Here is a 26918-nt window from a genome sequence, read left to right as displayed (position 1 = left end):
GGTTTCATCTACAGATTTATAGATACAGTTTCAGATTATCATATATATATATATATTTTACATATGTAAACTTATTATCATTATCATTATTATTACTATTATTATTTTTGTTATTTATTATTTATTTCATTTTAGTTGTGTTAATTTGTCATAAAACAACTCCAATACTACTATTGTATTATTTTCCCTGGATGCCGCTTTTCCACTCATTATCATTCATCCATTCCCCTACACACAATTCTGTTTTAGAAAATTTGAAATTATTGAATTCAATGTGTCAATGTCGAAATATATTTCATAGATCTTAATCAGCCTTAATCTACTCGAACAACCCACACGCCACACACACTCACAACACACAAACGATTATCGAGGGGCGCTCACCATGTGCCAGCCGAAAATGGGCGTTACATCGTCCAAGAAAATCAGATGGGAAAAAACAGAAATCGAAAACGAAATTCATAACGTACAGTTAGTTAATAGTATGTAAATTAAGTGCCTATCTTTAGAGTATCGTAAACAAATATACATAAATAATTGCATATCTTTAAAATATGAATAATGTATACATTTAAGCAAAGAATTGAATAAATGTTGCTTCGAAAATTCAGAATGTCGTTTGTCTTCATTAAGAACACTTAAATAATCACTGATGAAGTAGTAAAAGTAGTTGCCACAATGGTAACAAAAAAACGAATTTAATTAAATATTAAAAAAAAAAAATAGAAGTAATAATTAAAGAGTAAATAAAGAAAATTAACAATAAAGATGTACCTGTCAATTAATAAAAATTATATAAAAAATGTTTTCTGACATACAAAAGTTAAATTGAAACTTTTAATTGGAATGTCGTTAAATTCAAATTCAAATTGTCATTAAACCAAAAAAACTCGTTACATACCCTAGAAGGCAGCAGTAGAAGCCAAATCAATTAAAATGATTGTCACTCATTCAACCAGTTACGTGCTAACATTTCTGTTTGCCTGGTATTTCTCCTGGCTGTGCAAGCACTTGAGACGAACTCAGTCGACAAAAATAGTTTGAAAAAAAGTGTTGCATGCTCTAGGGGGCATCCGGTGGAGCAGCTCCTCACTTGGTAATTCACTTGCTGCTGATTCTGTTCGCCTGGTATTTTACTTGGAACTGGACTAGCAAGTGTTGCAGCTTCAATCCAGTTGATGTGAAAACTGTTGTGGGACTGTTTTGCTTATCAACCACTGTTCCTATCAGCAGTTGTTCCGATCGGGAACAGTTGCAATTTTATCAACGCTTCTTTATAAATTTGCTATTTAAGTGCAGTTCTAAAAGCTTTCTTTACTCAGTTCTAGTAGCACAATGAAGGTAGTTGGAATTCTAATTTTTCTCGCCCTTTATGTGTCCCACATAGAGTCTGAAAAAAAGATTGTCGGGGAGCTGCATGTAAGTAATTATATTAACAATTTGATATATTTAAATAAACCAATAATTTATTACAGTTGGACAGGTCTGCGAGGGCCTTAAAAATCGTGGTGTTGCTGGTTGGCCCGTTTGCCGAAAGAATTCCAATAACGAAATGTGGTACTTCGACACAAAAACGAAAAACTGTAAGAAGTTTGCCTATAGAGGTTGTGGTGGCAACAGAAATCGTTTTTGCTCTCGAAGTGCTTGCATCAAACAATGCAAGCAACCAATTGATAAAATAATGAATACTAACCCTTTACTAACTGAATACTAACTATTTTAATTAACTTCTATTTACAAAATATATAAATTTAAATAGTATAAAATAATATGTTTAATTTTTATAAAATTGCAAAATGTTCAACAAAAACTAAATTCAATTTATAAAATTCAAAGGTTTAAAATCAGCTACACATTTAGTGTGAGTCACCACATTTGTTACCATGCCTTATAATTCCCAACTTGTTATTCCGCGTTGTTGAGCTTTAAATAGCGTGCGCGCTAACATTATGCGACTTAAAATGAAGAAAACTTTACATCCCGAACCATCGTGTGGGCCTTTGCTAATTTTAGTAAAGGGACGTAATTCTGATTTAAAATGTTAATTTTTATTTTTCATTTTTATAAATTATGTAGATTTTAAGTCTGCATTTAAATATACATGTTATTTGTTAATGATGAGTGAGTGGCACATTCTGAACTGCGCAAACAGCTAAAATTGAGTCAAATTGAGAGCTGAGCTACCAGACGAACAGAAATTTGCAGCAGGCAGCATATGCATTATTAACGGTTCAATGCTTTTTTTTTTGTTACATTTATTTACAACTGTTTGAGGGCTTTTTGCACCTGTTGATTCACGAGTTGATTTTAATTTTGATATAGACACGTCATTTACAGTTTGCAGTTCACTTTATGCTTATATATTAATAATAATCACTTAGACCTAACTTCTGAACATTTGATAATAGTAATTAAGTTTTTAGCAGCTGCTTTTGCTAACCGCCATGCAGCGTTGATATAAAGAGCACATTATCATTAGGCTGCAGTTCATACTCCAATTCGCCCTGCAAATAAAAATTTATTAGAACTCAAATGTGCATTATCAAATTAATACAACTAACCAGCAGCTCCCAATCCGTGTCATTGATTAGCACCAGAATTCCAGGTCGTCTGAAAAAACAACAAATGCATTTAGTATAGAAATCAACACGTGCTACTTGGATATGCCCGACTTACACAGTGTCACCTTGTATGAATAGCTCTGGACGTTCTGTTAATATGTTGGCATGCATCCACTTTAATAAATTCGCTATTGTCCCTGCAAATTAACAATATTTAAAATGATTAATTTCATTAGTCAATAAAAAGACGCTTACATTTCTGAGTGCCATCCAATGATAGCTCACGTTTTTTGATATTTCCAAAAAGTAGTTCGGCGCCAGCACTGAAAAACAGTTTTTTTATAAACTTTATAATAACAAGCCAAGCATTAAATTACCTAAACTCCAATATTATTTTCAGATCCGGCGTGCCTCCCATTTTACATTTGTTTTGAGTTGTTTCTTTAAAAAGCTTTCTACAGCTGTTTTATTTGGCGGTGTGTGACCATTCAAATGACGAGAACTATCGATAAAGCACTTTTAATACTAGAAATACCAGGCAACCGTCAGCGTGCTTGCCATTCACTAAAAACTCCGACATGTACTCCTTACTGCGTTAACAGTTCTCTTTTTGCGTTTTGAAATTAGAATTTGAATTTCGAGTAAGTAAAATTTAAATTATTCCCACATGCTTATGATACCAAAGTTGAAATAAAACAAAACACATCGATGAATATTATTAATTTATTTAGCTTTAATTTCATTAAATAGTTAAGGACATTGACATTTTGTTGGCGTTTGTAAAATAATTATGTGTGGACATTTTTAGTTTGCGCAAAGTGCTTTCATTATAATACAACACCATGAAAATAAAACTAAACAATTAAATTGCTAGGACGTGTGTGTGCGTGTATTGCGTTTGGGTATATGTTTTTCTTTGTTTGAAGTGTTTTGTAGTGTGTGGTAGGTTTTTGTTTAATAACATACATAATATAAAAAAATAAAAGAAAACATAAAATGTGTTTTAATACAAGTATTTAACTGAAACCCACGGTTAGAAAACCTTTACACGCATCTTTTGTTTTTTGTGTGGTTAGAGAACTTAAAATAAATAAATAAACATACATACATTATGCAATGTGTGGCAACAATAGTTACAGTATTTATCATTTTGTTTACAATCATTTTGTTTTGTTGTTTTTTTAGTGTTTCTTTCATTTTGTTTTTGTTTTCGCGTTCAAATGCAATTACAAATAATAAATATATATTTTATACAATTTGATGGTAAAGCACAAAAAATATCAATATTTAAGCGAGATTTTCTTTCATTATCATTTTCATTTTGATTTTGTTTCTTATGTTTTTGTTGATGTTTTGTCACTCGATTTTCCCACTTTAGTTTAGGCTAGCATTATGCGTATAGCTCTATATAATTTTTGATGCTATATTAATAAGTATACAAGCACTCGTACAATAGTTAATTTATAATTTTAAAAATTTGTGGCTTTTGATTTTAGGATTCAATTTTTTTGTTTTTGTTTTTCATTTTCTTGTTTTTTAGCTAATTCTCATCTCATATCTAATAAGTGTATATGTATGTGTAAGTGTAAGGCATTATTTTGTTTGTTTTTGTTTTTTTTTTTTTTTTTTGTATATATCGTTTAATACATATTCCGCTCAAACCGATGATTTGATCCATTTTCGTTGAATTTTGTTAATGTTTAATATATGGCTAAATCTCGCTCCCTTTTTTTTTAAATTTGCCTTTCACTTCTCTTCAGCTGCAACTGCTTCCACCCAAGTCCTGACTTGCTAGGCGACTGTTTGACTTGGTTCTTGACTTGGAGGTTGACTGCGGAGTTGCTTTACATCAGCTTCTGCTTGGCACAGTCGGGGCAGAGAATGTCGGGTCCGTCAGTGATGAAACCGCGTCCAACCAGGCTGGCCTTGCAGCTGGCACAGACAAAGCAATCGTGATGCCAATGACGCTCCTCAAACGAAATGAAGCGTGTGCCACCAATGCCTGCAGAGAAGAGATTAATTAGTCATATACTTTATATAATGTTAAAGGGTATCACCACTCACCAGTGATGGGCTTGACACACGATGTGCAGCGTTTGGCAAACAGCTCGCCGAAACATTCGGCACAATAAGGCTTCTCGTCGCGACTGGTGAAGCGCTGTCCAGCCAACGTAATGTTGCAGTGGGTGCAAGTGAAGCACTCACGATGCCACGGCTCGTTCTTGTAGGTAACTCCACCCGATGTAATTACCTGTAAGATAGAATTGTTTTTAAGCAATGCAGTTCTTGCCACTTTCGTTTGGGAACTCACCTTGTTGCACTTGATGCAACGCGTGGCAAACTTCTCCTCGTAGCAGCCGGCGCAATAAATTTCCTGCTCTCGCGGTATAAACGACTTGGTGCCAATGGCCATCTTGCAGACACAGCAACAGAAGCAATTCTCATGCCACTGACGCGTTTTGTATTCCATTTTCTTGGTACCTGGAGAGAGAGAGACAAACATAGACAAATCAATTTCAATTTCAATTTCATATTGCAACCTTGAACTTTGGCCAGTAACTCAATCTATTAAATACCCCAAATTCCAGACATATTCAGGCCAAAACCCAATCACAATTCACATTCAATAATAACGCTGAGTAAAAAACAAAATCCGATTTCTTTTACCAACATTATGTGCAGCTGACATGCAACGTGAAAAAGCGTAACCCTTTTATTCGCTTTTCCATTCCCTTTTTAGGCTGATTTTCATAACAATTAATGCAAAAATTATTCAAATTGTGCAGTCTCAAGAGACACGATGAGACCCCTAGAAGTTATCGTTATAATCGTCGTGGCTCCATTAGTTTCCCATTGTGGCACCGACTACTCAGCAGCTAGTGTGCATAAAAAATCTCTTTAGTTTATTTATTGCGTGCTCAAAATTTGTTGCCAAAAATAAGACATGAAATTGTCTGCCTGCCGACTCGACTACTGTTTTTGTTGAGTGAAAACTTTAGAGGGATTTCATAGTTGGGTTCACTGACTCCCAATTGGTAGCAAGAGGGAAGTGGGTAATTGACTGGAATAATGTCAGGGCGGTTACTAACTAACCCATTCTAGTCAATTCTATTGTCTCCTATTGTTTCTGTGTTATGCTTTAAATTGCCGCCATGGTAGGCAAAGTTTCATTTATTTAATAGTTTCCATCAAAAAGACTCGCAAAATCATATATGAGCAAATTTATGAGCTCTGTAACTGTTACTTAGTTTAATGTGGCATAGACATTAGGTGATGTAGGAGATGTTACCACATGTTAATAGCAGACATGACGAATAAGCCTAGAAGTATTTATATGTCAGTTTAAATGAGAAAAGTGAGGAAGAGTTGAGAAGCATTTGACTTAAATATTTTTGTTCGTTTATTTATATGTTACTTGAATTAACTTAGAGTTTTCGTCAAACAAAAAATAACTTTGCTAAAATCAACAGAAATAAAAATAGAGTGGTTTACAGGGAAAACAGTTAAAGCATCTATTAAAAGCTCTATATATAATAGATTCATAAAGTAGAAGGAACGAAAAGTGCGCTAGCTGGAAAGCTTTGACAAGGAATTTTTTTCCTATTTTCATTAACGAATTTAATAGTTGTTTTGGAGCAGTTGAAAAATGGCTTTAATAAAATAAACAGAAATAAAAAGAGACTTTTACAAGGAATCGCATGAAATGGATCTATTGTAACATAGTCCTATATAAGGCAAAAGTAAAAAGAGAAGAAAAGTGAGTAAAGAAGGATTTGTCTAAGAAGTTGATTCTTTAATGCATTCATTAATTTAATGGTAGACTTCGAGCCAAGTTTGCTTTACTTCAATATAATAATAATAAATAATAGTACTCTGCTTCAGAAGGAAACAAAACTTCAAAAAGAAGAAGAAAAAAATGCGTTAGACAACAGTTTAGAAAGATTTCACTAAGAAATTAGTTATAGGTATAGTTGAATGCTTGAGTATTCACGTAGAGTAGTTAAGAAATGTATGTAATGTAATGTAATATAATGTATATAACTAAAAGCATGCTGGTTATAAGTCCTAGCTCAGAAAAATAAAGTAAAATGAGAAAAAATTAACTTAATGGGTGAAATAAATTGATTGCTTCACAGCTCAAGAAAAAACATTCTGAACTCAAATTTGGATAGAACAACTTTTTTTGCTTACATCTCTCATATGCGAGTATTAAACATCTTTTAATGAGCATATCATCATCGTCTAGAGATTGTCTATTTTTTTGTCCGTTTCTTTCTTTTTTTTTTTTTGTCTGTTTTTTAAGTGTACCTCCGCTTGGGTTAATGTTACTCATCCGCAGACGAAAGCTGCGATGACGTTATGGAGTGCTGGACATAATACGAAAGCACTTCATGTGGGTGTCTATATTATTTATTTTTTTCTTTTTTTCTATCATCTTTCAACCTTTTTGGCAATAGCCGAAGCATTAAATGGGCACTAATATTGATAAATTATGATGTATCGCTGGTTTTTAATTAACATAATTTACGAGCAACAACGCATTAGCTGATCGCTGATCGTTGATCGAGGCGAGATTTACCTGCTTTGGTGGCACGCGGATCACCGAGGCGACAATAATCGCCCAGGGAGCAATAGAAGCTGCGATTCTCCTCGACAGCGCTGGCATTTGGGAGGAACATGCTGAGTACAGCGATGTCCTCGTTGTTATCCTTGGCCTTCTTAATGCGCTCGGCGCCAATCGTTTTGGTTTGCAAATGCAAACGCGACTTCATCCTAGAGCTGAGCACATCCACATCGGTCATGATCGGTTTTATATGCTATATAGAACCAAAGGGATTGCTACAAAGTGTTTACAACTAGCAGCAAGAAACTCGTAAACTGGCCTTTTAAGTCACGACACAATCCAAGTGTAAGTTGGCAAGTAATTTGTTTAGCGAAAAAGAAAAAAGAACTCCGCAAGTGGGTCAGCGTCAACGTTTAGCTGATCAATGGACTTGAACTGGAGCTTAGTTTTAGGGGAATGGGGCAGCAAACCAGTTAAGATGTACAATCTTAAGCCCAGCCTAAACTAATCTCTAGACGATCTTTGTGCTCTCGAAAAGCAACACAACAAATTTGGCGACGTCGAGTCTCTCTCAAGGCAATGACATCACGTTGAAATTTTCTCGCATCGACAACAAGTTTCATTAAACTTAGAGAATGTTTATAAATAACATGGCAAAATAAAACAGCAACAGCAACACAACAATAGCTACAAATAATGCCTTCATAAATCATTAAATAATTAACTTTTTTTGTTGTTTGTAAAAAATCAAAAGTAGCTACAAAATAAATTACGTTGAAGAATTATCATGAGCGCGTGCGCGCAAAATTAAGGCAGGAAATTGACAAATTCTATATGCTGGATTTGCCCACAGGAAACCGCTTTGGAATATGGCCAAAGCAATTAATATGGCAGGGAATTGGGTCTGCGGGTTGTTTGTTAGCGGATTGAGAACTAGTTGATAAACCGCAGCATTCATATGGCTTTTGCAGCATAACATTTTGTGGTTTGAGTTGAGCTTGATCGCTGCTTATATTTATAGCTCTCCCTCCTCTCTCAGACGTGTCACATAATTATAACTAATTGAATGCTGGTTGCCAAGCAGCACACACACAACGAACACGACATCCCAAAGACATCGCCCACGAATTGAGTCGACAGTCGACGCCTACAACAAGACAAGACAAGACTGAGACTGAGACGCCGCCATCGTTGAGGTCAAGTGGAGATCGGAGGAGGCGACATTGAAATTCGCCAGGCAGTCGAATTGCTCGCATTGACAGCCAGCTGTGATCTAAGTGCATGATTGATAGCTCGCTTTATGAAAACAATAATAATAATGCAGTGTTTAAGCTCTCGCATTGCTGGCAAATGAAATGGAAAGTGCGGCCAGCCGCTCGTGCTCTGCATTTGATGAGCTTCGCTCAGCACAATTTGTGGCAAGTTCGTATTTCGACTACTCGAATTCGTTGACATTTCCGCAGCGAAATCAAAGAATGCAACTCTCTGTGTTTGTATAATGATTTCCTCAACTGTAAGTTCAGCTTATGCAATCGTCTTTATATTTCGTGATATGTCTCTTGTTAGGCAGCTTAATCAGCAATGTCGCTTTCTGACCTGGCTGTGCAAATGTCAACGGCTGGCTGCAGGGCACACAGCCAAAAGCTGTCTATAGATTTATTAGGTTTCTGTTTTCCACATAAAAGAGAAATTGAAATCGCCCGCTTGTTGTTGTTTGGCTTGTCTCTGATAAGCCGATACAAAAACAAGCAGGAAAGCTACAGGCGAGTGTGCTCGACTGTGAAATACCTGCTACATTATTAATTTTAAAGTATATATGTATATAATTAATATATTGTGAAAATACTAAAAATATAACATATTCAAAATATACCACAGAGTGCAAAATATACCAGAAGGTAACATAGAAAAGTATTTTCTGAATACATTCAAAATAGTGCGGTTTTCATTTTAAAATATACCAAATTGATATACCGCAAAAATACTAAAATTAAACCAAAGGCTAATTTAGGTATATTGATACATTACTATATTTAAAATACAAAGTATATCTATATCTCTTTTAGCCTTTGAGATGCAGATGGTCATATAGACAGACGCACACACAGACGGACATGGCTATATCGTCCCTGCTGTTGACACTGATCAATAATATATGTATACTTTATAGACTCGAAGTTTCTTTCTTTTGCGCGCTGCATACATTTCCTGGAGGCAGAAAGTTATAATACCCTTTTACCCTATAGATAGCAGGTATAATCAGTCACAAAGACAAATGACAGTGAGGTTCATTTAGGGTTTAAAGCGGGTTTCTACTCTCCGTTTGCATTTGAATGTTGTAAACAGGCGCCGTGTATTGAGTGCTCTTGAGATTTATTGGGTCGGCTACCTTTTTCTTTTTTCTTCCATTTTTTAAATATAAATTGCGCCTGACATTCAATTAATAAAGCCAAGTACAGCAAAAGTTCAAGCTGTCGTTTTCATTTTTTTTTGTTTTTCGTGTTTATATGATTTTAATTTCGATTTCGATTTCATTTCAATTGGCATTCAATTGCAGTGCCAACAAAAAAAAACAGAGAGAAATGCCAACCAACTCTCAAGTGGGCGAACTGAAATTGCTGTTACACTCTTTGCGTGCATATTCATGATTGTGTCTGCCATCGTCGTAGTTGTTGCTGTGTGCTGTGTGTGCTGCTTTTCATGTTTTCCATTTAGCTCTTTAAATGTGGCACACGTCGATGCTATCGCCACAATTTTTTTTTGTTTTAAATGCAGCCAAAAAAAGGCAGCTCAAATTGTTTCCGGTTTTGGCTATGCAATTTCTATTCAACGAGCGAGCTGCTGTCAAATTTCTTATTATTAATACGAATTTTATTCGAACTCGATCTCAACTGCAATGCAGAGGCGATAGACTCGAGATTCCAGTTCCTAGTTTCGGGATTATGCAATGTGCGTAGGGGGATTAATTTGAAAGTGTCGCAGCATATGCAATGCGCATACGCCCAGGCGAACTAAATGAAATATTGCGTATACGCAGCAGCGGCAACTGCTTTATATCAGGGCTAGTTTACGAGATCTGGCTGCAGTTACACCAAAAAATGTTTGTGTGTGGGGGCACTTAATAATTCAGCTTGTTTACAAGAATATTTGCTGCGCCAAACAAATTTATTGTTTACAGCAGCAAACGAGAAATATTCTCTGTATTCTGTATTCTGTATGCTGTGCCAAATTCAACAATAACGAAGTGCGGAAATACTTTTTAATTGGCTTTTAATAAATGATACGAGCGAGTCCGCGCGACTATTTTGTTTATAAGATTCCGCTGCAATTGATATCAAACATGCAACACGTTGCTCCCGTTAAACACGTTCAACAATTTACATCCGCGGCACTTGCCGAGCGCTTTGAAAGCCGTTTTGAGACTGAGAACAGCCGCCAAAAAAAACAACATCGAATAGGCCGACACAGTAAATAACAACAACGGGAAAAAACGACTCAAATGAGGTGAATTTAACTGTGAGTTGAATTCAAGTTGAGCTGTGTTGAGTTGAGTTCGTTGTTGAGTGAAATTCGTAAGCAAGCGAGCAAGTTGTAGCTGATTGTTGTTGCTTGTTGTTGCCGCCAACTCTCGGACAAAGATCGTCTTGTTGAACATGGCAGAGAAGAGACAAAACAAGGCAGGCAAGGTGCCATTTAGGCTCCTCATGCAATTATGAACTATTTTGACTGGCGGAAACTGGTTGAATGACAGTCAGACTGCCGGACTGACCAGACTGACTGACTCGCTTATGTTTTATGCAGATAACTGCGTTACGTTCAAGTTGCTTGTCAATCTCCGCCAGGGCGTTAAGGTGAGCAGCAGCACACATTGTGGGCTGCTGTTTGTGAAGGAAATGTGATATGAAAATTCACAGCCAGAGTAGTTGATACGAGTTGATATGGAAATTCACAGCCAGTTGTCACTAGCTGATATGGAAATTCGCATCCAGAGCAGTTGACATTAGCAGTTGACAAACGCCGCATTTGGTCAAAGCAGCCCTAAATTCTTTCCCCATTCGCTTGTTTGATTAATTGCCGACTCGGAATCTGCGTGGGTATTTTGTCTAGTAAACATATCAATTGAATTGCAATTAAATAGTTAACTTCACTTTATCAAGCAATTAAACAATTAGGCAGTCAAGCTGAAGTGGAAGTGAAGTAAAGTTGCAGCTTGCAGATAATCTAAAGTCTTCAGATCGGGTTGAGCACGTAAAATTCGCACTGACTCATTAAACTTGTTGTACGCCTCATAAATGATTTTTTAGTAATAACTTCTGACAAATATGCCGCAATTATGGTCGATAAACGAGAAGACAAATAAGGAAGCCTAAGTCGAGTGTTCTCGACTATGAAATACCCGCTACCCATTGTGAAGAAAAGAAAGAAAAGAAAAGAAATACGAAATGCTACATTTGATATAATATATTGATATAGTACTACATTCAAAATATACCACAGAGGGCAAAATATACTAGCTTGTCAGCCAAAGCAACTAATACCCGTAGTAAGTAGAGCAAGGAGGCACAAAGTTGTAATACCCTTCTACCCTTTAGGTAACGGGTATGAAAATGTAGTATTTCCATATGAAAAGCATTAATTTAATTCAACACGCTTATCGGCAATCTTTAATAATAATAATTCTTCGTTTGCCATTTCATTGTTACGCAGCCAATTTAAAAGCCACAAATCATGAGAGCAGCAACAAGTCGAAAAAGAAAAACAAGTTCTATACAAAAATATTCAAATAGTTATAAATAAAAAAGTGTTTGCGTTGAGTCATGAGGTAGCGAGTGCTTAATGTGGATCTGTTGAACAATTTGCCACGAATTAACATAGATGACAGGGGATGATTCCGAAGGCGTTGTCATCATCATCATCAGATCAGCGATAATGCGATGAGAATTTATGTGTTGGGGAGAGATTTGTTTTTGGTGTTGTCATGATGTAATTTGTGGCCAATTGAAACGCAATAAAAATTAGCAAAAATCTTGGTAGATAATAAGTATTTGATTAGACAATTAGTTAATGCCTGAATTGGTAATGTAAACGATACTTGTCTTTCTTCACGTTTGGTTAACGACCCACCTTTAGACAACATATTCGAATACACATTGATCAGAGCTGAGCTGAGTTGAGTGAGTGTATTCAAATGCCACTCAATTGGCATTCACGCTCGTGTGGGATGCGTTCGTTGCCGTTGCCGCTGACATTGATGTTGATTTCAATTTACACTGCAACTTTAATTTATTTCCTCGCGTAATTGGCAATGTCAGTACTTCCAATAATAACAACAGTTCCCCCCATTTTTGGTAATGCCTTCAATTGCGGCTAATAAATGCGGCCACGTTCCGCGTTGGCAAACGAAAGTGTCACGGCCAAATTTGGTACGTGCTCTTAACACTTTATCTCCTCTCAGTGATATGACAATAAGTTCGCGTTGATCTCGTTTATATTGTTGTATTGTTTATCGCAATAAATGTAGCCCAAAAACTGAACTCGAACTTATTTGCCATAACTAAATTGTGTTTGCGCAACGCTTCAATTGAAAAGGCGGCAGAACAACAGTCAACAACAGAAGGCGCTTGTCATAATTTACACCTTTTTTTCTCTGTTGTTGTTAGCCATATAATGTCGTCCACCTGTGAGTTCAGGGCCTCAAAACACACACACACACACAGAGTCGAAAGACAGCTGGGCAACTGTATCTGACTTTAAGCGTGGGCCGATTTGCCACTCTTTAGTCATTACTCGCATATCGCTTCGCATCGTCGTGACAATGAACTTGCTGCGAACCGAACTCAGCTGAAATGCACTGACTTATGTCAGGCGTCAGATCTCAAGCACCAGCAAACAACAAACTTGGACACAAAGTGCTCGTAACGTTCAAATTGCAGCCAACAAAAGCAACAGCAACGTGTAATGAAAACAGATATTGTCGTGCTTCCATACTATACTATATATGCTCATACTTTATGTTTTTGCCGGCACAACTGAATGCAAACAGAAGAAACTGGCTTCAGGCTCACTCTCAGACTCAGACTCTCACACATTCACTCGCTTCTCATTCACGTTGCACGCACTCAGCTGTAGCAAGTTCATTAGTTGACTACGAGCAACGTTTATTAGGGAACTGCACTAAAATATACCCTATAGTGAATAGTTTTTTATTTTATTTGAAGTTTACATCATATCCTTAAAGTTTATTCAAGAAATTGTAAGGATTTATCTTTACCATTCAAATAGTTTTCGTTTTTCCTTTGAAATAGGGAATAGTTTGAAATTTTTTATTTGACTTATATGAATTCTAGTACTTGTTCTCAACTATTAAAGAAGTTCTTTCATTCCATTTGAGTTCCATTCGATGTTTTTATAAAAATTGTCGTTTTTTATCTTAACTATTTAAAGCAACTACTTTCAGAAGCTTTAAAAGTTGCCTTTTTAGTTCAATATATTTCACCAGAGTTTAAGCTTATTTTGAATGTTGAAAGCTTTTAAAGCTTCGAGATTCACACACTTTATTTTAATATTCACTGCACGAGATACCCCTACAATTAATATACCCCTTTTGAATGCGGTAAATTTATACAGGGCAAGCAAATACGCGCTAGTTATTTATGTTTATATGCCAGTGCACATCGGAGATTTATGGAATGTGTCGCCAGTTGGTAACAAATTACGCTCCATGCGCAATTAATTTGGCATAGTATTAAGCATACTCCCAGTAAATGTCAGCATCCTCCCCCCTCCCTCTCTCTATCTCATTTAATTGCCACCCAACCAGTTGTCGCAGTTGTCTCATCACTGCACTCAACATGCAGTCAATTTTTTTCCTTAGCCGCCCAAAAGTATGCAACATCTTAAATATAGGAAGAATATAGGAAGATTGTTTGCTCACCTGCGCGAAAAACTTCGCCGCAGCCATCGCAACGGGATGCGAACTGCGCATCGTAGCAGTTGCCGCAATAGATCTTGTCGGCCTTGGCGCCAAATTGCTTATCGACCAGGTTCAGATTGCATTTGAAGCACAGGAAACAGGCCTCGTGCCAGTGCTTGTCTTTATAGGATAGATCCTGTGAAAGAAAATTCGAGTTTTCGAATATTTAATAAATGTAAAATAATGTGAACCAGATTTCGAAAAGTGCTTGTATGCTTGTTATGGAAATGATCTATTGAATGCAATATTGCATTTCGTGTATTCTTCAAAAAGCTTTCAAATTAATTAAAATTTAGCTGTTAATAATTTCAAAAATTCCTGAATATCATATTTTTCATACCATTTTTTATAAAGATTGTAATTTAACGAAATTTTTGGTTCGAAAAGAAAACATATCTTTTTTTATCATTTTAAAATCATTGCAATCATTGAAATTAATTGTAGAATATTTTGTAATAGCTTGTTATTTGAGAAAAATAGTTTTCTTATATCTTTTTTAATAATTAACATAAATATATGGGTAATTCCATGGCGGCATGTGTCCCATGAGAGACTCTTTACATTGAAAATAACATAAACTGAAACAATTTTGAAAATAAAAAAAATTTATTTTTATAGCTCTAAATAAGTACTTTAATTAGAGCTAAGGATGGTTTTGGAATTTTCTTTCTGTTTTGTTTTCTGATGTGATAATTTCAAAAATTAACCAATTCGTACGCAAAACCAAAAAATGAACGAAATTATATATGCATATATTCATTTAAAATTTTTAAATTTGAAACATATTATTAGAATATAAATTCATTTTAAATGTAGAAAATTAAATAATTTTTGTTTATATAACGGCTTTGTAACTATATGACATTTATAGTAAAATCAATATAATTCTTAGGTCTATAAACTAAAATAATACAAGACTAAAAGATTTTGATCATTAAATTAATAAAAACCAATGATCTATTAATCATACAAAGTGTAGAATATCTTATAAATTGTGTCCGTAAAAATCTTAGATCTTTGAGCTAAACAAAATATTATATATGACCAATACTTTTGTTATTCGCCATATATCGTAGCTATTCTTGTTGTGTCAATAATCATGTTTGTTATCTCAACCATATGTTGTGTGTGTGTGTGAGTGAAAAGACTTACCTTCGAATCGATGCCAATGATCTTGTTGCACTCCTCGCACGTATTCGCGAACACATTCTCGTAGCACTTGATGCAATAGGGATGATCGTCGCGGATGACGTAACGCTGTCCAGTGAGGCTCTCGTCGCACTGCCAGCAACAGAAATGGCCCGAATGCCAATCCTTGTCCATGGCCTTTGTGTACTCGCCACTGAAAATTAACTGCAAATAAACACAGAGACAAACAAAAATAAATAATCAAAGTACTGCGAGTATAAATATTCCATTCAAGTGTTTGCATTTCCATTTTTCGAATTTGCGTGTGGGACAGTGTAAAAATGTTGTAGATTTCGAGTATAAGATATATACGTATGGTATATATGTATATAGTATTCATAGTATTCATTTGGTATAGTATGTTCGTGTTTCTGTGGCACTACTCTCAATATAATATATCAAGATCTGTATGTATATATAATGTATCTGTATCTGTTGTATCATGTATGTATTCACATATGTTTTCCTGTACAGTCTTTCTGATTTGAGTTGTGAGTTTGATTGTTTTGGTGTTTTTTGTTGGGTTGATGTGTAGACATAGATTAGACATTTATAAGACAACGACAGCTTTATGTGGGTACCTTTTAGTAAACATTTTTGCCGAGGAAAGAAGGTAGTAAACGTGTCGTTTTGTAAAAGTTCGAGTTATGCGAGTACTTTGGATAGTTTGCTTGTGATCGATTTGATTTAGATTATTTTTCGAATGAACGTTTTTGTGCATGAGAGTTTTTGAATTGTAGTTTTCTTTTTTCTATTCATTTTGATCGGATGAGAGACAATACAAATACATATATAGACGAGGGAGCTACAACACGGCCATCCAAAATACCAGAATAATACCAGAGAGCGTCTTTTGAAAAGTGACGCAAAACAAAAGAAATGAAATTTCTATGGAAAAATGGAAAATTCTTTCTAGTTTTTTGCGCCCTTTTTGCTGAACTGAACTGAACTGATTCACAAAACTTTTGATCCACAGCGGAACACGTAACACGTTCACCTACCCCCTTTCCTCATTGGAGGCATCCACCTCGGTGATTTGCACTTCCGATTCGCGACGTTTCGACGTTTTTTTGACCTTCTTCGTTTTCTTGGTCTCCGTCACCGTTTGCATAATTTCCACGTCCGCCATTTTCCTAAACGATTTCTGTTCTTTTCCCTGTATGGATCGGACAACAACTTTGCACTCCAATGACCGACTGAACTTTCTAAATTTATTATGTACTCGAAAAAAAGCGCTGCCGAAAAAAATTTGAGTTTTCGCGTTTACGTTTTGGACTTTCCCGAGTCGAGATGCCAACTGGCGCGTGTGTTTCACAAAAATATTTGAAAACGTTTTGAAAAATCTCGCGCAATCGCTGCGATGCGTGTATCTAGTTTCGCCCCCAGAGTCAAGTGTAAAAATAAAATCTTGGGGAGTGCCATTGAGAGCCAGCGAGCGCAACAGCAGCCAATTGAGCGCAACAGAGAGAGCAAGCAAGTGCACAGATCATGCACAGAGTGAGAGATAATACAAAGAGTATGTGAGAGAGAGAGAGAGAAGTGGGGGACAGAAAGAGAGTAGATTGGTATAACAAATTGGCTTAGACAACGGCCAACGGGGCTAATCATTAACGGCATTATTGAATCTTAAATGCAACGTCAAGTTTGCAATTTCGGTTGTAATATTTTATACACAGTTCTATAAATATTTCAAATTTTCAGGTGCCAAAAGAAATTAGAATAGACAACGTGCAAACACACATGTGTGTGTCGGTGTGTGTGTGTGTGTGTGTGACACACACCTGCAACTGTTTTGGGGGAGACGCTGTGTCCCACGTCATTTACATACGCATGCGAAGCTGCTCGTCGTATTGAAATAATCATTTTCGGAAAAATCATTTTCTGTTTTCCTTTTGTTGTTGCCTCTGCTGGCGCTTGTGCACACGACACACAAGTCTCACACACACACACACACACTCTCGCTCTCTCTCTTTCTCTCAGTCTCTGTCTGTCTGTTTGGGAGCATAAATTCCTTGATTCCGTCTGGTCTGCAGCAGAAGCAACAGCATCTCATGCCACATGCAACTGAACGTGAATCCATATAGATTTTTAATTGATCTTCTAGGGACAGCAGCGAGTAAGCGAGCGTGGGCAGCATCGTATATAATTAATATGAGTTTTCTTTTTTTTTCGCTTTTTTCCCGTTTTGTTTTCGCATTTCTCGGCAACAAATTTGTTACAGCAACTTTTGGCACAGCGACAGAGAACATTAAAATGCCAATGGAAATCGTAATAGAAAATTACAAGCAGCTGCACTGGAAAAACATCGCTTTGAGATACTTTTCCAAAAGACATTGTCTAAACAAATTTGTGGAACAACTTGATTGATAATTGAAATGAGCCAGAAGTTGCTTCCAAAATAAATCAATAGTTCATTTTGCAATTAATCTAATTTTCGAGTAAATCAATCTGTATCTGTGCCAAAGATTCGTAGATGTATCTGTATCTGCATCTGCATTTGAATCTTTAGTTTAGATGTCACAGATGACACGTTTGTGTCAGCTGTATTAATGCGACAACAAAGGGCAAATGGCCAAGGCAAATAAATAGTAGTCGCTGAATAAACATTGTTAATAAACACATTTAAAAATTACAAACCCGTTAAAACAAATAGAATGTTGGCATTTCAATAGCAACCAATTTGCAGACACACCCAAGGCAAGGTTGATATAATATAATACTATTAATTATCACATCTCTTTGTGCGCTGAACCGCACATTTTGTAAATTTGGCAAGAAAATAATATGTGAAAAGGGCGAAAGCTATGCAACCCTTGTCTGTGATCTTGGCTAATCATTAGCCTTGTCAACAGAAACCATTTTTCATGTACAAAAGTAAAACTATTAGCAATGCATTTCAAAAATATCTAGGAAAGAAATTGTGCCTGAGATATGATATTGCATTTTAACAAAATATACATTTTTGTTCCTATGTAATGTGGCACGTTTTTTCTTAGACCGTTTTATATAATATTGACTGAGATAAGATAATGAATAGCTAAGTAATGGAGCAATACTTTACATATTCTTGTACTTAATACACTTCATAAAATAAATAAAAAACAACAAAAAATTACTTCTTTTTATTAATCTGAAGACCTTTAAAACTTGCAAAAACCTATCATTTATTTTAGCTATATTTCTTTCCTTTTGGCAAAGTATATATTGAATAACAATATTTTAAAATGTTGCGTTGCCTTGCCAGATAATAATTTATTCAATTTAAAACGAGACGTAAAATTTTGAAATGGCCAATTTCATATCGAGAACAAACTACAATATATTGTAGTCTCTAAACAAGAACTATACCCTGTAAGACGTAACTACAAACATGTAAAGAATATTAGACGAACAGGATAAGGATACTCATATATGAATATGGAAATATGAATATGGGTAATTCCCTGCCGCAAAATGTCCCTAGAGCTAGAGATTTCTGCAACTTTGGTTGCAATCAGATAAAAATTGATATTTAAGAAATACTCCAGCTAACTTACTTCATTTGGATGAAAATTCGTATACACTCGACTGTAGCTATATTACATGTTTCATTTAAATATATTAACCCTCAACTTTAACTATAATCTGCTCACTATTGCGTGCCTCCAGGGTATCTTAGAAGCAGTCAAATATTGTCTGGTTTTGCCAACTAAAAGTAGTTTTAATTATAAACTAAGACAGAGATATGTAAAATTTTATAACGATCAAAATTTATGAGTGAGTTCATGTGGATAATCACACGCAGAGGCAGACACACAAACACACACTCTCAGACATGTGAATAGTGTTATAGTATATAGAAACACCTCAGCTCGTATTATATTAAAGCTAGTGCAGACAGTAGATTGAGCATGTGTGTGGCAGGGGCAACAACAAGAACAACAACAAGAGCAAGTGCAATGGAGCAGAGTGTAATGCAATCTTGAGTTTGTCTATAAATAAAAATGCAGTTCGCAAAAATATCTTTTGATAAAAGTTGGCGTGTCGTGTGTGTGCGCTTCGCACGAGAATTGCGTTCAGCATCGGCGGCATTCATCATTTTGCACGCAGGCGTTAATTGGGTCATAAATTCATATATTGCATATATAGTATTTTCATTTTTCCAGATTATTTTTATACAATTTCGCTGGCTGGCATAAATCGACGGGCGGCAAATGGTCAAATTATGGAAATTAAATGTCTAGCGTTGATTTTTTAAGTGTTTAAAAATACATTCGAACTGTAGATTGGAAAAACTGCGTCAGTGGGTCGATAAATGTTTGATCTATATGATGCTGATGATGATGATAATGATGATGAGTTCAAGTTTAAGTTTATTTTGCTTGATACAATTCTGACAGCGGTTGTTCTCATGAAATAAACGATTATAAATAGCAGATATACTTTTTTTTCATTTTGTTGTTATTTTGGCCATTAAATGACATTTAACCATATCTTGCACGCGGCACAAAACATCATTAATTTTTTTTGGTGTGTGTCGGTGTGTGAAAATGTGTTGCAGAGGCGTGTGGCAGGCAGGCGAAAGAGTCAGCCCGTTAAAACGGCAAATTCACGTTAATAAAAAACAAGTATGGGAAAAATGTGTGCATGGAAAAATGATGGGAAAATCAACAGCAACAACAAGAGGAACAGGAATTTAAATGAAAAGGTGTTTCATTTTAGTGGCACAGCGGGCAGAGAATTCTGAAATGTAGAAATATTCGGATATTTCATTTGCCAGCACAGTTTCAAGTGAATTTCAAATTATAATTTTGGCCAGCAAAAACATACAAATATATAAATTAGACTCATATACGTATGTTGCAGATAAATAATGCCAACAAGTACAAATAGCTGCAAGTTGTGACGCATCGATTGATCGACTAATAAATACCCGTCTCAGGAGTTCCCCAAGCACAAAGTTCTGTGTTTTTCACACGTGTAATACTCCACGCTTTCCATATGGTCGGTGTGGGTATTAAAAAAATATTAAATGAAAATATCTGGCAGCTTTTAAGTGCGCCAAACGTTTGCCCCCACAGGAAAAATGAATTCATGTCAAAGACAAACTATTGAATAAGACTTTTTGGCAGCGAATTTTGCATGTTTTGCTTTTTGCTAGTATGGATACAGAAACAGAAACAGATAGCCAAACATTACGCAATGGACTTTTACAGCAAAAAGGCCCTGTGCTCTTTTGCAAAAGGAAAGAACGAAAAAAAAAACAATTAGAAATATAATAACAAAACGAAGAACAAATGGATTTGAAAGACCCCCGCCACCAAAGTGGCCACAAAGTGAGCTACGTAAACAAATCACCCAAGTGACACACTTTCCTGTTTCTCATGTCATTAATATTTTAGCGTGAAACGCACAACAACAACAACTAAATTTAACCATTTCTGAAATACAAAGATTTTTCAATTTCTGATCATTTTGACAGCGGCCAACAGCAAAAAAAAACTTAAATGCAAAAAATAAGAATCATTTCTCACTTTGTGTGGTCGCAGCTGACGATTCTACTTAACTTGACAAAGGATGTGACACGCTAAACTTGACAACATTATTTCAGCGAAACAAACGCAAAATTTATGAGACATAAGTGCAACACATTTCATTGAATCAAGCGAACTTCTTAGAAAAAACAACAATAATAAAGCGCAAAACAAATCCCATTCAAAATTCAAATGCATCAATTGTTTGTTGCGTATTTTTGTAGCATGCTTTTAGGCATAAAATGTTGCCTACTTTTAGGGGCAGCATTTAAATGTTGAACTGCAGACAACTTTGTAAGTCGCTAGCGAAAATTCAAAAGATTGAAATAAACTTAATACAAAAAATACGAAATATGAAAATTCATTCCACATTAAAATGTGTCATCGAAATGTAGAGCACGCATAATAAAATGCACAACTGGGGTGCTATTAATAACAATTATTCAAGTTGAATTCCATTCTCGAATAATGCAAATTATACGGAAGATAAATGTATTTCGCCCAATGACAGTTTAAGTATGTACGTTTTGTGGCTTTTCGCAAGACTATTAAAATAATCCCATCAAATGACTTATGTCCTCCCGTCAGTCTCGACACATGCTCAGCGCACAACAATGACATCATGCGACCGAAATCAGACCAAAAACAAAAAAAAAATTAAAATAATATAAATGTAAATCGGGCCAAGCGAATGCACAGTTGCCACATTTAGGCAAAAACTGAAGCACTTTTTCAAACAGACGTTTTGCATAAAAATACAAAAAAAATCAATTTGTGAATGAATTGAAAGAGGCACATAAACATATCAAATTCCAATTAAAAATATGCAAACATAAATTAAAATAAATATTTATAAATTGCAAAGAGTTTATATTATTTGAATTCCAAACGTAAATGGAATTTGTTCGCTAAATTCTCCAATCGTACACATATGGTAATTGGTATTTGCTACAAGTTATGTGCAATATGGCCAATTGTCTGGCGGTGAATGTCAGTGCACTTGGCGCATGTAGATATTTCGGGCATTCCGATGATGATGATGATGTAATTATTTATAGATATATCGGTCCGTCCGGGTGCACAACAAATGCGTCAGTCAGCAGCAATTTCTGAATGAATTGATCGACCGAATTGAAAAGATGCAGTACCTTTCCTCATTTTCATTATATTAGTTTTTATTGTCAAAAATCGTGGCTAATTTTATTTGGTCGTTACTTTTATTTAAATACATAAATATACATATTTAATCGTGCCCATAACACATACTTAAGACAGACAAGTTTTGCAATAAACAATTCCAATTTGTCGATAATATGGATCAGGATCAGGATCGGGAGACTTCCACTCCCATTCGATTCAATTCGATGCGATCTACAATGGGTGCTAAATAGTTTTTGTGGATTGATTTGTACAGCGTGCACGGTATTTTTGGGTTTTTTTTTGGCATTTGGCATTGGGCTTTATGAACATGTCTATAAGAAACAAATAAAGAGTTTAATCAAATGTAACTGAATCGTATAATCGTATAATAAATCGTATCGTATAATATAGAAACTGTTAAGCATGCAATCTCGATAGCAGTTAGCTAAAAAAGCGGATAGAAATTGGCGTCCTTCAGTATGTCAAATGTATCCACAACAGAGCGAGCTGGCGCCACCGCAGTTGTCTCCTGATTATTTTCCACCTCGGTGCTTGGCATTGGCTCCTCAAAGGATGAGGCTGGTGTCAGACAGAGACTATGTCCTACGCTGATGCTGGAGAGCAGATTCTGCTGCGTTGAAGCTGGCGTCAGGTTTGCGGAGACGGACACTGTGACGGGTGCAATCTCGGCGAGCGCTGCAGCCAATGCCCGATCGATGTCTTCCTCCTCAGGTTGCTCCACACTGATCTGCTCCTTAGGTTCCTTTGATATCTTCTTGCGTTTCTTGGTCTTCTTCTTTGAGGCATTTTCATCTGGGGCTTCGAACTCGGCAATGCCTTCGAGTGCCTCAGCTACAAAGCCTATGCTGCTCCTAGGCGAGAAGAGCGCTCCATTGAGTTCCTCATTATTCCCACTGCTCTTGGAACTGCGTCGGGAGCGTACTTTTCGTTTGGGCGCTTCTGTGTTGCATTCTTGATCTTCTCGGGTTGCCGAGCTGCGTCGATCGTATTGCTGATTGTCCGAGTCGTTGTCATCGCGCAGTTCCTCTTCGGTCTTCGAGCCCTTGCGTGACTTCTTCTTGCTCTTCTTCTTTTTAGGTTTTTCATTTAGAGGTTCTTCAATTGGCAGCTGCTCATCTTCCTGCTGGTGCTGACCATTCACTTCACCATTCTCCAGCTCTGGCTGCCCTTCCTCAGGCACATCGGCTAATTTCTCCCTCTCTGGACTGCGACTAAAAAGCGTTATACTTTCGCCGCCTAAACTAATACGACGCAAGTCCAGGGATTCTCCAAGATTTTCTCCGCCCTCGTACGCTAGCTGCTGCTCAGCCAAAAGCTCAACTTGTTTCTCATCTACATGCTGTTCCTCAGAATGCTTTGCCTCCAGGTCATCCTCCTGATCGTTAGCTGTTTTCTCCACAGTTTCTGTTGGCTCATTATCATCCAGCTTAAAGTTCTTACGCCAGTTGTACTCACGCTTTGGTTTATAATTTAAGTCTACCTCAATGTCATCATCGACCACGTCAACCTGCAACTTCGGGCTGTAGCCGTATCGAGTGCGTAAGCGAGTCGATTGTCTTGCCGCACCCTGAGCATCACCCAGATAACGCATATCGGTATCACGGCGTTCACTTTCCAGCAGACCAATGGAGATGTCAATGTCCTTGTGATGTCTTTGATGCTCTTCGGATCTATCCAGTTCTCTAGTCTTGGCCCACAGCGCATATCGTTCGCTGTCCGAACTGGATTTATCTTTTTCGAACTCACTTTGATCTGCATTCTCTGCTGTCAACTGTTCCTGTATCATCGTCTCGTATTCCCGCAGTATTCCCGATTGCTTGCGATTCTTTACCGCATCATTGTAGATCTGTTCGATGTAAAAGTCTGGATCGGAGAAGGCGCCACCCACAGCGCCATCGTCTATATTGTAGTCAGGTAAGTCTTCCACATTCTCGACCTCTTCCCAATCATCCGCTCCTCTATTGGCATAACGATCGGCGTTCCTTTCGGCCTCCTCGCACTCGGAGGTATCATGATGCGATTCATCTGTAGGCTGAGTGCGCTCATTGTTGTCCGAAATGCCCTCGTCCAACTCAAATTCGTACTCATCATCGTCGTCAATTTCCACAACAGTCTGACGCTCATCATCGCTATCATTGGTGCTGAGTTCGTCCATTACTGGGTAATCCCCAATTATGTCGTAATTGTAGATGGCGCTCGTCTCATCGAACTCTGCTGCTTCTGCTTCCGCAGCCAAAACAGCACGTGCCCAGGAGCCCTCCGTTAGATATTCTGACCTTTTCTCTTTCTCCTCAGTAAGGCTCACCTCCAAGTCGGCCAAGTCCTGGGTATAGAAATCCTCTTTAAGCCAAGTTCTTTTACCCGTCAATGAGCGCACTTCGATTTGAGATATATAAACACACTCATCACTAGGATACTCCTCCACAGGTTGCTCCTGAGCTAAAGAGTATCGCCTAAAGTGATGATATTCTTCAGGGTCTAGGTATGCAAAGGGATCTAGCTGAATTAAAGCCGAATCCGAGGCACGTCGCTCGCTCTCAAGAAAATCCGCATTAAGGTGACGGGAAAAGTCCTGAAAGTTTCCACTGGAAGCAACCAACTGGTCGAGCAACTGATCCTGAAGCTCTCGCTTAGCTGCCTCGGCCTCAATGTTTTTTAGAGCATGTGCATCCATTTCATCCCTAACTGGCGAACGACTCTGACTGCGGGAGCGATTAAATTCCGCTGTGCGATGACGCAGATCATCCAGTTGAGATGTGATGCCCATATCTATCGACTCTCCCACATAGGTTGATCGCTGAAAGCCACTGGCTAGCGCTTCCTCCTTCATGCGCTGCGTATCCTTCACCTCCTCGGAAAAAGTCCTTTCAAACTCGCTCGTCTTTGGCTTGGCACCGAGTCGTTTCTCTGCATCTTGTCCACTGGCTGTAATCAGTGAGTTCAGTATAGCAGCCTGGAGCTCGCGTTGTGCTGCTGCCTGCTCCCTAGCCACATCTAGATCCATTGAAGGTGAGGGACTGCGCGAACGTCTAAAATGAGCCGCCTCCTCACGCAGTTGTTCGAACTCACTTCCCATGTCGAGGGATTCGCCAACATAGGTGGATCGCTTAAAACCACTTACTTGTAGCTCATCCTTAAGATCGCGTGCTGCTTCAGAAAAACTCCGTTCATAGTCGCTTGACTGCTCTGACTTCGGGGGCGACATCAAACGTAGCTCCATCTCCTCGTTGGCTGTATTGAACTTCTGCAGCGCCTCCAAGTCAACCTCGCGTTGTTTCGTATTGCTTTTCAGTAACAGCTCCAACTCCTGACTATGCTCGGCATCTTCCATGACGAGCAACTCCTCTAACTCCTGCCTTTCCTCTGCAGTCTCTAGGTTGAGCAGCCTCTCTAACTCCTGGCTATGCTGTCGGAGTGTTCTTGCTTCCGATCCCTCCAAATTGAGCATAAGATGAAACTGTTGCGATTTATCCTCCTCAGACGTTGGTGACATGGACCGTGATCGAGACGGAGACAGAGAACGCATATCCCGACCCTCAACTTTCACTTCAAGCTCAGTGGATTCAACATATTCGTAACGATGCTCTACAACGAGACGCCTCTCGGGCTCTGGAGTTTTGGCACGCTCATCCAGCTGCGCGAAAAAAGTGTCGTTTTGCGCTATCAACTTCTCACGTCGCTTCTGCAGACTGTGCTCAAGATTGGCAGCACTGGGCAATGGAGATCTGGAGCGAGAACGAGAGTGCGAACGACAACGATTCAAGCGCAGTTGCTCAAAGAGTCGAGCCATTGATTCAGGAGTATCCTCAGGCTCTTTTTCCACATCGGGATCTTCCATAACTTCAATGGAAATGGTAGGCACGACTGGGAAAGGGGCAAGTGGAGTTGCTGGCTCAACTGTCAAAGGTGAAGTCGAGGGAGAAGGACTTTTGGCTTTGGGAAGTTCCTCAGGTGGTATCGGCGATGTCGAGTTACTTCGCTGCAGGTCCTCTTGCTGCAGTTTCTCGAACAACTCATCGTTTTGTCTAATGCGCTTTTGACGTCGTGTTTCGAGGCTTCGTGCAATATTATCTGACGTAGGTAACGGCGATATGGAGCGAGAACGGGATCGCGAATTACGTTGAGCTCTCATGGTCTCAACAAACAGACGCATCTCCTCGCGTGTTGGAACCGGCTCAGAGTTCTCCATTTGCTCATCAACCAAAGCGTTAATTTCGATGACGGGTTGTGGAATAACCACGCTCAATTGATGCTCCACTTGCTGCTCGGCTTGGGGTTCCGATACCTGCTCCTCCAGATCCATTGCTGTGCCGTCCGCAACCTGGTCTTTCTGCTGAATACTCTGCTCCAGTTCAGCAACTGTGCGTGGCTGCGATGAACGCTCATCCTCATAGACCATGGTCACCATATGCTGGCAGCCATTCTGTACATCATCAGCAACATTCTGCAGCTTGATTTGCTCCACTTTCATCTCAGTTCCATTGATTGAAGTCTCTAGCATTTGTAGCACCAGCTCGCAATTCAATTCTCCGGCCACTGGACCATCCGCTGTATCATCGTAGACTTCCAAAGTATGCTGATCATCGATATCCATGCGATTTGCTACGTTCTTCGGTTGTGGCGATGGATTACGCGATGTGGAGCGAGAACGCGAGGGATTCACTGAGGCTGTGAAGTCGTAAAAATCGCTGATTCCCTCCATTAGCAGACCATACTGATCTCGCCAAGGAGCCGTGTCCGGTTGCTGCACGGAGATGCTCGGAGTTTGCGGCTGACTGGAAGGTTGAGTTGCCTGCTGCTCCGATTGACGCCAGCGCTCCTCATAGTGATCCATTTCGTCTATGCGGGGACTGCGTCGCAGCCCAGGCGAGCTGCGTCGCGGCTGCTCCTCTGTTGCACTAGAGGTTTGCAGCTTCAGGAAGCGCAAGCAGAAAGCAAGAGGTGAAGAGGAGTACGCA

General features: G+C 38.0%; 2 protein-coding genes across 9 annotated transcripts in view; both read right to left on the bottom strand.

Annotated features, from left to right (window-relative positions):
• Positions 1–2265: 2265 nt before the first annotated feature.
• On the bottom strand, positions 2266–3054 carry LOC117568895 (ubiquitin-related modifier 1 homolog). Its single transcript, XM_034249796.2, has 5 exons — positions 2939–3054; positions 2817–2884; positions 2677–2758; positions 2562–2610; positions 2266–2504 (listed from the first exon to the last, which is right to left on the bottom strand). Exons 1-5 carry the CDS (start codon positions 2977–2979, stop codon positions 2436–2438), a joined length of 309 nt encoding a protein of 102 aa, XP_034105687.1. The 5' UTR covers positions 2980–3054; the 3' UTR covers positions 2266–2435.
• A 212-nt stretch (positions 3055–3266) lies between these two features.
• The window catches only part of LOC117570787 (four and a half LIM domains protein 2), a 71692-nt gene continuing 48040 nt past the window's right edge, over positions 3267–26918 (bottom strand). For 4 of the 8 annotated variants that reach the window (XM_034252633.2, XM_034252632.2, XM_034252634.2 and 1 more), the window contains 5 exons: positions 15251–15451; positions 14060–14234; positions 4873–5042; positions 4626–4812; positions 3267–4563 (listed from right to left, as the gene is read on the bottom strand). In XM_034252633.2, coding sequence (XP_034108524.1) covers positions 4406–4563; positions 4626–4812; positions 4873–5042; positions 14060–14234; positions 15251–15451 — 891 coding nt within the window. In that variant the 3' untranslated portion in view covers positions 3267–4405. Of the gene's footprint in view, positions 4564–4625; positions 4813–4872; positions 5043–7140; positions 7379–10381; positions 10533–14059; positions 14235–15250; positions 15452–16287; positions 16597–21953; positions 26873–26918 lie in introns of those variants that run through there. The other 4 variants (XM_034252635.2, XM_034252636.2, XM_034252629.2 and 1 more) reach the window with 4 other exon arrangements.

Source organism: Drosophila albomicans, chromosome 3, assembly GCF_009650485.2.
Source record: "Drosophila albomicans strain 15112-1751.03 chromosome 3, ASM965048v2, whole genome shotgun sequence".
NCBI classification, from domain to species: domain Eukaryota; kingdom Metazoa; phylum Arthropoda; class Insecta; order Diptera; family Drosophilidae; genus Drosophila; species Drosophila albomicans.
The sequence above is the reverse complement of the archived record's forward strand: the minus strand, read 5'-3'. Positions and strand labels throughout refer to the sequence as shown.

Excerpts from the sequence above, each read along its gene's own strand:
- LOC117568895 (XM_034249796.2), bottom strand. The coding sequence starts at position 2,979 with ATGGGAGGCACGCCGGATCTGAAAATAATATTGGAGTTTAG. Across the intron at positions 2,759-2,816 it reads ATTGGATGGCACTCAGAAAT|GGACAATAGCGAATTTATTA; the intron begins GTAAGCGTCTTT and ends GTTAATTTGCAG. Across the intron at positions 2,505-2,561 it reads ACACGGATTGGGAGCTGCTG|GGCGAATTGGAGTATGAACT; the intron begins GTTAGTTGTATT and ends TTTTATTTGCAG.